Source organism: Neofelis nebulosa, chromosome 9 (assembly GCF_028018385.1).
Source record: "Neofelis nebulosa isolate mNeoNeb1 chromosome 9, mNeoNeb1.pri, whole genome shotgun sequence".
Lineage (NCBI taxonomy): Eukaryota > Metazoa > Chordata > Mammalia > Carnivora > Felidae > Neofelis > Neofelis nebulosa.
Window position 1 is genome coordinate 42,277,353 of NC_080790.1, and position 12,867 is coordinate 42,290,219.

The 12,867-nt window shown below is 33.2% G+C and overlaps 1 protein-coding gene across 1 annotated transcript; it reads right to left on the bottom strand.

Annotated features, from left to right (window-relative positions):
- Nucleotides 1–948: 948 nt before the first annotated feature.
- On the bottom strand, nt 949–2,219 carry LOC131484835 (ADP-ribosylation factor-like protein 5A). Its single transcript, XM_058683537.1, has one exon. The coding sequence runs from the start codon at nt 2,188–2,190 to the stop codon at nt 1,597–1,599; it is 594 nt and encodes a 197-aa protein (XP_058539520.1). The 5' UTR covers nt 2,191–2,219; the 3' UTR covers nt 949–1,596.
- Between the last annotated feature and the right edge of the window lie 10,648 nt (nt 2,220–12,867).

The following is a 12,867-nucleotide window of genomic DNA, read 5'->3' on the forward strand; positions in this document are numbered from 1 at the left end:
TTAAACACTGATCTCCCATGCCTGACTTGGATTTAGCTACTGAGTATATTATATTTTACAGAAAGAAACTTTCAAAGTTTTGTCAATGCTTGTAGTATATACTATTACTCCTCATCAAAATCTGCGTGAAATCCAACAGGCTCATATTCAAGGTAGTTACTTTTTTTATTGAACATTCTAAAACATGCCAGTTTGGATCAGCCTTCAGATTTTCAGGGCATGAAACATATACAAAGAGAGTACCCAAAAATATGTGTGAACACATTTAGGATAAGTCTGTTTACAAGTACAATAAAAATACCTTCAACCTTCATATCTTTCCATTTTCAGTGAAAAACAAAATACACTAGCCAAACATAAGATATTTGGGGCCAAGTTACTTCTTTGTAAAAATAATTTATCATGCATTGATCAACTCTTAATAGCATTAAGAAAATTGTATTTTATAGTTGTCAATGCATTCACACTGGTTAGTAAGAAGTGAAAAAGAAAAAAAGCGTAGAAACAAAAAAAATCTCAAACTATCCCAACTCCAGAAATAAGAAATTTTCAAATTAAGAAATAACCTTTGTTGCTTAGAAAATAAGTACTTTTTATCTCAAACTCACTCTAACTGCTTGTATAATTCAATACCTAAGAAGACTCTAGGTAAATTATTTTATAATATTTATAGGATGATACTTCTTTGGGTAGGCATATTTTACACAATAGCTTCCAATTAATGTGGGAAAAAATCACTTGATAATTTTAATCATAATTAATGATTAATGGATTAACAATTTTCTCAGTAATTTAGATGGCATAGATCCAACAAAGGGAACAAGAATTGCTCAATGTGAAATTCTGTCCATTCCTAACACTAAACTGAAAGTTTGCAGATACTCCACTCAGATTACATGTTTTCATGTATGTAATTTGATCAACAAAAAAATAGGTACAAAATGTCGAGCTTTCTCCTTTTCTTTCTTTTTCATTCGCTTTTTTTTTTTTTTTTTTAAGAGCAGCTCAATAATTTTGTGGGTTGGTTAGTACAATACAGAGTACACAGGGGAAAGCACAAAATGGCACTTAACACCACTGCCAGTACTCATCTCATTATGGTTATAACTAAGGATAGTATTACCTTTTGTGTTATTTGCTTTTCTTTGGAACATAAATCAAAGCCATAAACTTGAACTTGAAGTATATACACATTAGATATACAACCTTATGTAAAATACTTTTCATAAGTAACCTTACATTTTAAAATATTGGAAACTGAATATGTGCTGATTTGTAGTCTGACTTAATGGAACAAGAAGAGAACAACATTCAACTAGGGAGGCTTATACTGACAATAAAGCTCTTAAAGTTAAAAATGTCTCCTTCTCCCTTTGTACTTACCAGAGGCTACACAATGTCCTGAGAGGATTCATTACGAGAAAAATGGCAATCACAGCTTTAAAGACCTTGCTTTGGAAGGGACTAATGAGAAAGCAGATTGGAAAGTGAGACTTCATCTTTGTTTTCAAATGAGTGGTCTTAATTTTTCTTCTTATAGAAAAAGTTTAAATCAGTTTATTATAAATATATCTAAACCATTAATTTTTGCAGCCTTCAGATAAAGTCCAGCACTTGGTTTATACAAAGTCTATGAGAAGAGGTCAGTAGAGATCTAATCTTAAATCGTGACATCATCCATTCAAGTCCTTGGCATAATCCCTCTCCAGTAAGAGCATAGCATGCTTGGATATGCCACTGGTGATCTTTAATAGAAGTTAATTTCAAAAACTGGGAGATTTCTGCTACAGTCATGCATTCTTTAACATCTTGTTTACTAGCAAAAATCAGCAATCCAGCTTTCCTTATGTCCTCATGGGCTAACATTTTATACAATTCTTCTCTAGTTACAGAAATTCTTTCTCTGTCTGTACCGTCCACAACAACAATTACAAACTCTGTGTTAGTATAGTATGTGTTCCAGGAAGAACGAAGAGATTCTTGTCCACCAATATCCCACATTAAGAAACACGTATGATTAATCACTATTTCTTCTACATTACTTCCAATTGTAGGTGATGCATGTACAACTTCATTCATAGAAAATTGGTAAAGGACGGTAGTTTTCCCTGCATTATCCAGCCCAACAATGATAACTCTGTGCCTCTGGTGATCGAACAGTCTCCATTTCCTGGTGAAGAGAATTCCCATTCTTGGGCAGCGGAACCGCCTCCAGCCACCCGGGCGCCTGCCCTCCCCTGGCTCAGGCTGAAGGGGAAGAGAAAGAGGCACCGGTGCCTCCGCCTCTGCTGCTGCTGCTTCTGCGCTGGCCGCCAGCTCAAAATGGCACTTAACACCACTGCCAGTACTCATCTCATTATGGTTATAACTAAGGATAGTATTATCCTTACTGGGAACCGGAGGGAGGCCGAAGCCCAACCCGCCCTGCCGCCCTGCCCTGCCCCGCCCTGTGCGTGTGCGAGAACCCCGCAGCTGCCGCCGCGGCACTCGCCTGGCTCGCGGACATCGCCGCCGCGTTGTCTCAGTACAGTTTTGTTAAAGCCAGTATTTTACAGAGATTATTTTATTGAAAACAATTGCAAATAAGATGAATTTCTGAATTGTTGTCAAAGAACTGCTCTCTAAGGGAAATAATCAATTTTTAGATTTAAAAATAAACAATGTACTCTACATATTCTGATCAAATATTGGAAAGGGTCAGTAAATACTATAAGTAATTCAACTTCATCATACAAATAATGGTCACTTATATCGCAATTTCACTATCCTTAAAGTAATGATATAGCTCTATTCAACGTTACAAAGAGTATTAGGCTCCATGGATGTTATCCCCACACATGTATATATGCAAATCTAGGACTGATATGACTGTTTAATGCTACAAAATGTTCCTCGTATGTGCAACTGCTGTAAATACTGAATTAAATTAGGAGTACTTCCAGGACCACAAACTGAAACATAAAAAGGCTAATTTGTCTTTGCTCTTTCCAAAGAAATTCACCACTCAAATCTTCCTTGTAGTTGAAAGGAGTATCATCCCAGACACACTGGCACCAGTCACACCCTAATGCCATCAGGCCATGGTTGCCAAAGGACACACAGCTCCAGTGGAGAAGCATTCTCTGGAGCCTGAGGATGTTGCTCATGATCGTGGGCACTGAAACACAAAGTGTACCCTCCCAGTACTGAGGGCCAGATTCCAAGGTATAGGCTCCATGTGTCTTTTAAACAACTTGTCGTCTTTTTTTGTTTGCGATATACAGACCCTTCTAAATAAAATACGGGATCCATCTTATCTAAGCCTATGTGGCACTGCATTTGATTATTCTTTATTTTTTCCCATTTTATGGCCCTTGAAGACAGAGCAGGGATACAGAACTTCAGTTAACTAGGCTGTGAGGAAATGATTGAGCTACATTTTCCTATCATACTACGACATAATATTCAAAATATTAAATACTAAAAATTCAAATTTAATAGGAAAAAAACACATAAGTTGCTAGAGAAGTTATCTCAACCAATTTATTCATGCTCTTTAAGTTTAACCTTTCATTTTAACTTACTGCTACCTGTAAATTTACCCCAAATGGTAAAGTGCTCATTTGTGCTACTCAGAAAATATTCTCCAGCTCCTAGCAGGAGCAAAGGGCTAAGTGTCCATTCTGTGGCTAATATGTTCTGCATGGAAGTAATTTAACTACACACTTGAGATCCTACAGGTCTTTATCCCCAGCATAGCAGATGGCAGTGATCCAAGTAATGTATGTTTCATCAGCAAAGGTACATTATTGACTGACAATAAGAACACCTTCACTGATTTACAGTGGAGGTGTAGAGCCAATAAGAAATAAACTCTTCATCCCAGTCTCTCTCTCACACCCCTCTTTCTCATCACTACCGTATGGTGATTTCATTGTGTATAATTAATACTAGTTTTCTATATCAGGATATCATTTAATCGATTTTTTCTTGATATAAAATAAATGTTACTCAGCAAGGAGGAGTTGATATGTATACAACAGAATTTAACATTTTTTAACACTGTTCAAAGGAATGGTTCCTCAAAAAAAAAAAAGTACAACAAAGTGGTACATGGATTAACAGAATCATAGGAAAATAACAAAAGCAGTGCCTTTGTTGGTAATAGAGTATACAATAAATATTTTTGATATTTTCTGTAAAGATATATTTCATATTTTATCACATCAAATCCTCTACTCCCTTTCTTAAGAAAATTTGTGAAAAGAAAAAGAAATCAACAAAATTTATAGCTGAAAAAATAAAGATCTCTAAGTGAAACAAAAAATATTTTAGCTAATGTCTGATTTTCTTGCTTTAAAGAAACTGAAAAAGATATACAATGGGATTTTACCAATGTCTAAATTTATATATTAATCAGAAATATGCATTAAATATACTAATTTAGTTGGTTATAAGCCATTACTAGGAAAGAAATATAGTTAAGAGAAATTTGTTTAAACATACTGAGGCCACAATAGTCCTATTAAAAAATATGGTCACTTAAAAAAAATAAAAGTTGGTATTCTGTTTAAGAATTGTGTTGAGGGGCGCCTGGGTGACTCAGTTGATTAAGCGTCCATCTCCGGCTCAGGTCATGAACTCATGGTATGAGTTTGAGCCCCGCTTCGGGCTCTGTGCTGACAGCTTATAGCCTGGAGCCTGCTTCGGATTCGGTGTCTCCCTCTCTCTCTCTCTTTCTGCTCCTCCCCGGCTCACGCTCTGTCTCTCTCTCTCTCAAAAATAAACATTAATAAAAAAAATTTTTTTAATTGAGTTGAAAAAAAATCTATCTCCTTTCTATATGGATGAAAAACATAAATTCAAGAGAATCTAATTTCCTCTTATTAATAAATTGGTATAAAAAGAAAGTCAACATAATATTTCATGAAATGGTGTTACTGGTTTCAGGAGTAGAGTTTAGTGATTCATTACCTACATATAACACCCAGTGCTCACCCCAATAAGTGCCCTCCTTAATGCCCATGCCCCCATCTATCTCCCCCTCTAGCAATCCTCAGCTTATGTTTCCTTCCCTTCCCCTATGTTCATCTGTTTTCTTAAATTCCACGTATGAGTGAAAATATACGATATTTTTCTTTCTCTGACTTATTTTTCTTAGCATAATTACACTCTAGTTCCCTCCAGGTTGTTGCAAATGGCAAGATTTCATTCTTTTGATGGCTGAGTAGTATTCATTGTATATATATACCACATCTTTATCCATTCATCAGTTGGTTGACATTTGTGCTCTTTCCATAACTTGGCTATTATTGATAGTTATCTTACTACTCTCTTTCTATGTAGCGATCGTGCACAAAATAGTGCTAACTGGATTCCCGGTAAATCTGTGGTGAATTCTAACAGATTCTTACCATAGCCATAAGAAAGTCTCAAATTGTAGTTGAAGAAACAATTATGAATTTTATTTTTTAAGGCTCCAGAATTCCTCGACAAAATTATTTGCAAGAGAAGCTAATCTTTACTGAGTGTTAAACCTCACCAGTCCTTCGTGTTCAGTGTATTCTAAAGTCATGACTTTATTCATCCACATACTTTCTTTACAGAGCAGAAGACACTAAAAAAAAGATAAATCATTATATTTCTGTAGGAAGAAACTGATATGAAACAAGTTGCATTATTTATTACCTAGTCATGGTAACTGCCCCAAAACCCAGCAAAACTATCTTGCAAGGAGAAACATGGTTCACAGAAAAAAATGAAAAATGTCTGCATTCAGGCTTCATTTTTTTATGAGGTTCAAACATTTTTATGCGGACTTAGTTTATTGTTTTATGATTTTCTCACCACTTTTATTTCTAAGCTCCATGCACATTTAATTTGGATCTTGTGTTCCCCACATAGCTATAGTACTCCTGGGTCCAGGCCATCCCGGCATCAAGTTGCAGTCAGCAAGAAAAATCTACTTTATCCAGCCAAACAGCTGACCTATAGTATATTTTGAATAAGGCGATATAAAGAATTCTGTTGATATATGAAAACTGAATGTCCCTATGTGATTCTATGAAAACACATGACAAATTTTCTTTTAATTTGATGAACTCCAAAAATATTTGCCAATAGATGACCTTACGTTATATGCTCATAAGGTAAAAGATGTATTTATGCACATGATGAAAGGTGTGAATATTTGTCCAAATTTGAAATCCCTTACTCTTTAGCAATTTCCCATTTGCTACACTCTCCATTTCAGAGAATTATAATGATATGAATTAACATGGAAGTTGCTCTTGGAGTCTTGAGGGATATAACAGGGAATTAAGAAGGTACTTGGGATATCAGAGTGTGGAATTAGACACAAAAATGCAAAGTAATACTTAAATTTAAAAAGTGCCCACTTTTCTGTTTATCCATGAAACTGACTTTTGCAGATGATCACTTCTTTTCATAATGCCTGGGGCTTTTCAAAAGCTAGGAGGATTTTGCCCTGACATCTGTTCCTTATAGAAAATAAAATTAGCCTACTGATTTTACACTGTACAATTATACCATTTTAATATATTGAGAAAAGAGAATTTTAACCAATTAAATTATAACAAATTGCAAAAAACTACATCACTTTATTCTGAATCCCAGTAAAGCAAATGCATCAAAAGGGAGAATGCTCACAATTAATATACCAGATTGACTGCTACTCTCAAATACCAGCATAAAAGACAGTTTTATCAAAGTATCATCATAAAAAATAAAAATATAAACAATGTCCATTTTTCCTGTTTGTCTTTAAAGTCAATACACACTTAATATTTCAAGGAGTAAGCATCAGTAGACAAAAGTTTTCATTATAAAACTTACAAGATGCCAAGACATTTCCAAGAGGAGAATAACCTACTAAAATTGTCTATTTTTATTTAAATAATTTAAATTTATGTACTAGAAATGCACTGTCCAAAATGAAAGTCACTGGCCACATGTGACTAATGAACACCTGAAATGTGGCTAGTGTGACCTTAGAACTGAATTTTTTATTTTACTATTTTAAAATTGAATATAAACGTATAAATTGAAATTTTAAATTGTTAATTCAATTACTGGAAAATGTTTAAGTAAATTTGGAACAACAAGCATGTAAATCTACTTTTTAAACTCAGTTTTATTAAATCTAAATACAGATCATGTAATCTTGATGAAAATTTAGTATAAAACTTGAAATATGTAAAAATTTCAAATATTTAGTAAAAAAAAGGTTTTGTACTAAGAAAATAATATAAAAATCTCTCAAGTAAGTTTTACATTGATTACATGTTAACATAATCTTTTAGATATATTGGAATTATAACTCATTATTAAAATAGGTATCTACTTTATATTTAATATTAAATAATAACATGTAAGATATGTGTTATATCTAAAAATTAGTTTCTTTTTTTTTTACTGTTGCAATGTAAGTACAAGAAAAGTTAAAGTTGCATGTATTTTGCTTTATACTTTCTTCAGAGAACATTATGAAAATGATACCTATCTTGTACATGCAACTACTTTTCTGTGTTCCTCCTTTTCTCTCTCCCTTCTTTCCTTCATTTTTTATTTCTTTACAAAAAAAGACATGGCCACTTTTTTTCTAAATGTTATTTTAGTTTGGATATGTTAATATAGATACCTGTTGATTTATTCAGATAATTGTTACTGTTTTCAAGATATTTATTAGATTTTAGATTTTGAGCATTGATTTGTTATGTAAACAAATAGCATAGAAAGTAATTCTCATAGCATTATAAGCATTATAAATTTTGATGAACTTAATTATTTTCTTGTTAAATATATAAGGTACTTAAAAGAGTGATTCATATTTTATTTTCTCTTACATTGTCGTGTTGCTTCCTCAATATCCTACTCCACACCTACTTCCTCCAAAGACTGTATGTAGCATAATGATAGGAATCTTGTATTTACTGACTACTTTTTTAGGATATAGTAGGAAATGGTAAAATCAAATAATATACTAACTTTTTTTGCTTAAAACTTTTCACTGAAGCAAACAAAAACATGCTTTGAGTGAAATGAATTTTGAAAACCAATTATGAAACTTGTATTTTAAATGTACTTGTTAATCTTAGGTCCAATATTCCAATATTACTAGAAGTCATACAAAAATCTCTAGTCAGAGAGAAAGCACACACAGAGGAGGAGGGGCAGAGAGAGAGAGAGAGAGAGAGAGAGAGAGAGAGAGAGAGAGAGAGAGAGAGAGAGAATCTGAAGCAGGCTCCATGCTCAACAACCATGGGATAATGACCTGAGCTGAAATCAAGAGTTGGACACCCAACTGACAGAGCCACCCAGGCACTCCTCTTTCTTTGATTCGTAATTCAGCAATATTTTCTTCTACATTTTCATTTTTTAATTTCTTTTTATTTTTAAACTAAATACCTATTTTTTGATGTGGAGCTCTAGAATTTTAATATATTTTGAGAATCTGTAAATGCCATGACAACCAATATTCAGAACAATAACACCACCACCAAAATCCTTGATGTTGTCTCTTTATACTCATATCCTAACCCAATCCATAATACATGGAAAACTGATCTATTCTCTATCACTATCATTTTGTCTCTTTCAAAATGACATTGAAAGGGAATAGTATAATATGTAATATTTTGATTTGGGCTATTTTCATTCAGGATAATGTCTCTGAAGTTCATCTCAGTTGTTTCATGTGTCAATGATTTTTGATTTTAATTCTTGAGTAGTTTTATATTGTATGGATATACTACTTTTGTTTCTCTGTTCATCCATAGGATATTTGGATAGTCCAGTTTTATGAACAAGCAATCTTTAGAAAGTTATACAAATACTTACTATATGACCCAGGAATTCTAATCTGGCATATTTATACTAGAGAAATAAAACTTAACATTCATGCAAAAAATGTTCACACAGGTGTTCAGAGATAAATTATGATCAGGATTCCAGAGCTCTTTATATATTCTAATTGCAAGTCCTTTATTGGGTATGTGATTTGCAAATACTTTCCCTAGTTTGTATTTTCATCCTCTTAATAAGGTATTTCACACATCTTTTTAAAAATGAGATCCAATTTGCCATTATTTTTTTGTTTTATGGATTTTATTTTGATGTTCTCTCTAAAATTCCCTTGCCTAACTCAGTTCCCAAAGGTTTCATCTGTGTTTTCTTCTAAAAGTTTTATAGACTTATGCTTTACATGTATGTCTATCATTCAGTTGGAGTGAGTTAGTATAAATCAAAGTTTACTTCTTTCAATATGGATGTCTAATTAATTGTTCTAGCATCAAATGCTAAAAATAACATTCGTTAGCCATTGAATTGCTTTCACAAATTTGTAAAACTTCAGTTGGCCACTTTTGTAGAATTCTAATATTCTATTCTGTGTCAATGACTTAATGTATTTATCCTTTTGCCAATAACATACTTATTGAATATAATTGCTTAATAGTAGGTCTTGAAATTACTTAAAGTGTTCCCCCAACTTTATTCTTCTTTCTCAAAATTGTTTCAGTTATTCTAGGTACTTTTAATTTACACATTAATTTATCATCAGATTATATATACTGACCAAAAATCCTGTTGTGGCTTTAACTGGCATTACATTAAATATATATACATCAATTTGATAATATGAAAATATTTACTACATGGAGCCTACCAATTCACAAACGTAGCATATACCTCCATTTATTTTGGTCTCCATTTATTTTTTTCGTCAGCATTTTTTAGATTTCAGGAAACATTATGTTCATACATTAGGTTTTGTACCTAAGTATTTCAATTTTTTGGAGCTTCTTGCAAAATTTTAGAGAAAGACAGAGAGAACACAAGTGGAGGAGGGGCAGAGGATGAGAGAGAGAGAATCCCAAACAGGCTCCATGCTGTCACTAGGTACATAGGTCTGACATGGGGCTCTCGATCCCATGACCTGGGATCACGACCTGAGCTGCAATCAAGAGTCAGACACTCAATCAACTGAGCCACCCAGGGACCCCATTTTGGAATTACTTTAAATGGTATTTCTTAAATCTAAATTTCCAATTGTATGTTGTTACTATATAGAAATACAATTATTTTTTGTTTGTTGATCTTGTACGCTACGAATTTGCTAAACTAGTTATGTGCATATTTTCTACAGAGTACTTGGAAAAGCTTACATAGGCAATAATATTATTTGAAAATGGAGAATCTTTTAGGGCACTTGTGTGTCTCAATGGGTTAAGTGGCCAACTTTGGTTCAGATCATGATCTCATGGTTTGTGGGTTCAAGCTCCATATTGGGCTTCAGATCTTCTGCCCCCCTCTCTCTCTGCACCTACCCCACTCACTCCTTCTCCCTCTCTCTCTCTCAAAATAAATAGGCATTAAAATTTTTTTTAAATAAATGTTAAAAAAAAAGGAGAATTTTTTATGTCTTTTTCCCCCATCTATGTGATTTTTATTTCTTTTGCCTGCCTTATGCAATGGCAGGATATCTCAGTATAATGTTGAACAGTAATGATCACAGTTATTTTTTTTGCCTTTTTCCCATTCATGAAAGAGAACATTGACTTTTTAATTTTTATTGAGAATGGTGTTATATATACAGGTTTTTTTGTTTGTTTTGTAGATGGCTCTTTTCTATTCCTGATTTGCTGAGAGTCTTTACCATGAATTAATGTGAAATTTTTCTGAAATTTCTTGAAATTCATACTATGATTTTTTTCTTTAGACTATTAACATAGCAGATTACATGGACTGACTTTTCAATAATGAGTCAATCTTGCATTTTAGGAATTAACTCTACTTGGTCATTATCTACTAGTATTTTGCCTCCCTCTTTTACCTATTCATTTGGATGAATTTTGATAATTTGTGTCCTTTAAAGAATTGGTCCATCCTCAAGTGTAGAATTTATGTTTGGAGAGTTTTGGGTTTCCCTTAGTATCCTTTTGATGTTTATAGGTTCTATTGGGATACAGCCTTTCTGTATTCTTTTAATAACTTTTTATGACTAAAATGTAATAATACAAACTTGAAAGTTTAAAACAACTGAGATTTATTTCACAGTTTCTTTAGATCAAAAGTCCAGGCATGAGTGAACTATGTTCTCTGACCAGGATCTCAAAAGAATGATCTCAAGATGTTAGCCTAGCTGTATTCCTTTCTCAATTCTTTCAAGCTCAGGCAATTGTTGGCAGCATTCACTTCTTTATCATTATAGTAGGGAAGCCTCTATTCTCTTGCAAGCTGTCAGCCTGGGAACTTTTCCAGTGGTCCACACTTCCTCATCCTGGAGCTTCCTTCACAGCCACGTGATGTCTCACACTGAACTTCTGACTTCTTTCTCACTGACCTTTGGTCCCAGGTTTAGCCAGTTCACTGATTAACTCAGACCATCTGGATAAACTCTTTTTCAATTAATTCAAAGACATCTGTCCAGAACTTTTATTTATACCTAAAAAATCATTTCTGCTATAGAACATAATATGATCAGAGGAGTGAAAGCCCATCATATTCACAGGCTATGCCTAAAATCAAAGAGAGGAAATATACAATATGTTTACACCGGGGAGAAAAAAATGGAAGTCATCTTAAACTTCTTCCTACCACAATTTCTTTTTTTTTTTTTTTTTTTTTTTTTTTTTTTTTACATTTTGTTTACTTTTGAGAGAGAGTGTGAGGGACAGAAGAAAGGGGAAAAGAAGATCTGACTTGGGCTCTGCGCTGACAGCCGCAAGCCCAATGCAGGACTCAAACTCACAAACCTTGAGATCATGACTTGAGCCAAAGTCAGATGCTCAACCAACTGAAGCACCCAGGTGCCCTGCTACCACAATTTCCGATATTATTTTTGTCTCCTCTCAGTTTTCCTTATTAGTCCTAGTAGAGGCATATCATTTTCATTTAACTTTCCAAAGAACTAGATTTTGATGTCATTGATTTTTCTGTTTTTAAATTTCAATTTCATTGATTTCTGCATTATCTTCACTGCTTATATTCTTCTGATACCATAGGTTTATTTTCTCTTCTTTTTTCTAGTTTCTTAAATTGGAAGCTTAAATTATGGTAGGAAATCTTCCTGTTTTCTAATGTAAATGTTTAATGGTATAAATTCCCCTCTGATCATTGCTTTATCTGTATCTCACAAATTTATTTTTATGGGATTTTATTTTTGTCTACATTTTCATTAAGTTCAAAATGTTTTCTAATATCATTTGAGGCTTTCTTTTTGACTGATAGGTTGTAACAAAGTATAGTTTTTTTTAATTTTTTTTTCTTTCCAAATGTCTACTGATGTTTCCACTGTCATTCAGTTATTCATTTCTAATTTAATTTCAATATGAACGGAGGACTTTGCCTCATGGTGTTATTTTGTACTTCTATATTCTTGATTGGTTTCTGTCTACTACTTTTATTACTGAGAAAGGAGTGTTAAAATCTTGATTTGTAATTGTGGATTTGCCTATATCTCATTTCAGTTCTGTCAGTTTTTGTCTTGTATATTTTTAAGTTTTGTTGTTCAGGGCATGCACATTTAGAATTGTTATGTCTTTTTAGTAAATTAAAACTTTTATCATTATATAGTGTTCCTCTTTATCCTAGGTAATTTCTTCTGTTCCAACTTTCTTTCTGGTGTCATTTCTGTCTGAAGATTTTTCTTTAGCAATTATTTTAGAACAGATCTGCTGAAAACAGATTCTCTTAGTTTTTCTGTATTTGAGAACGTCTGTATTTTACCTTCATTTGTGATAGATGTTTTTTCCTGGATGTAGAATTAAAGCTAACAACTCTTTTAACACTTTAATATTGTTGTGCTACTTCTCTTTGTCCTCTGTAGTTTTGAAGTGAAATCCACAGCCATTCAAATTGTCCTTCCTC

Bases quoted from the DNA above. Each gene is read 5' to 3' on its own strand.
- LOC131484835 (XM_058683537.1), bottom strand. From the start codon at position 2,190: ATGGGAATTCTCTTCACCAGGAAATGGAGACTGTTCGATCACCAGAGG.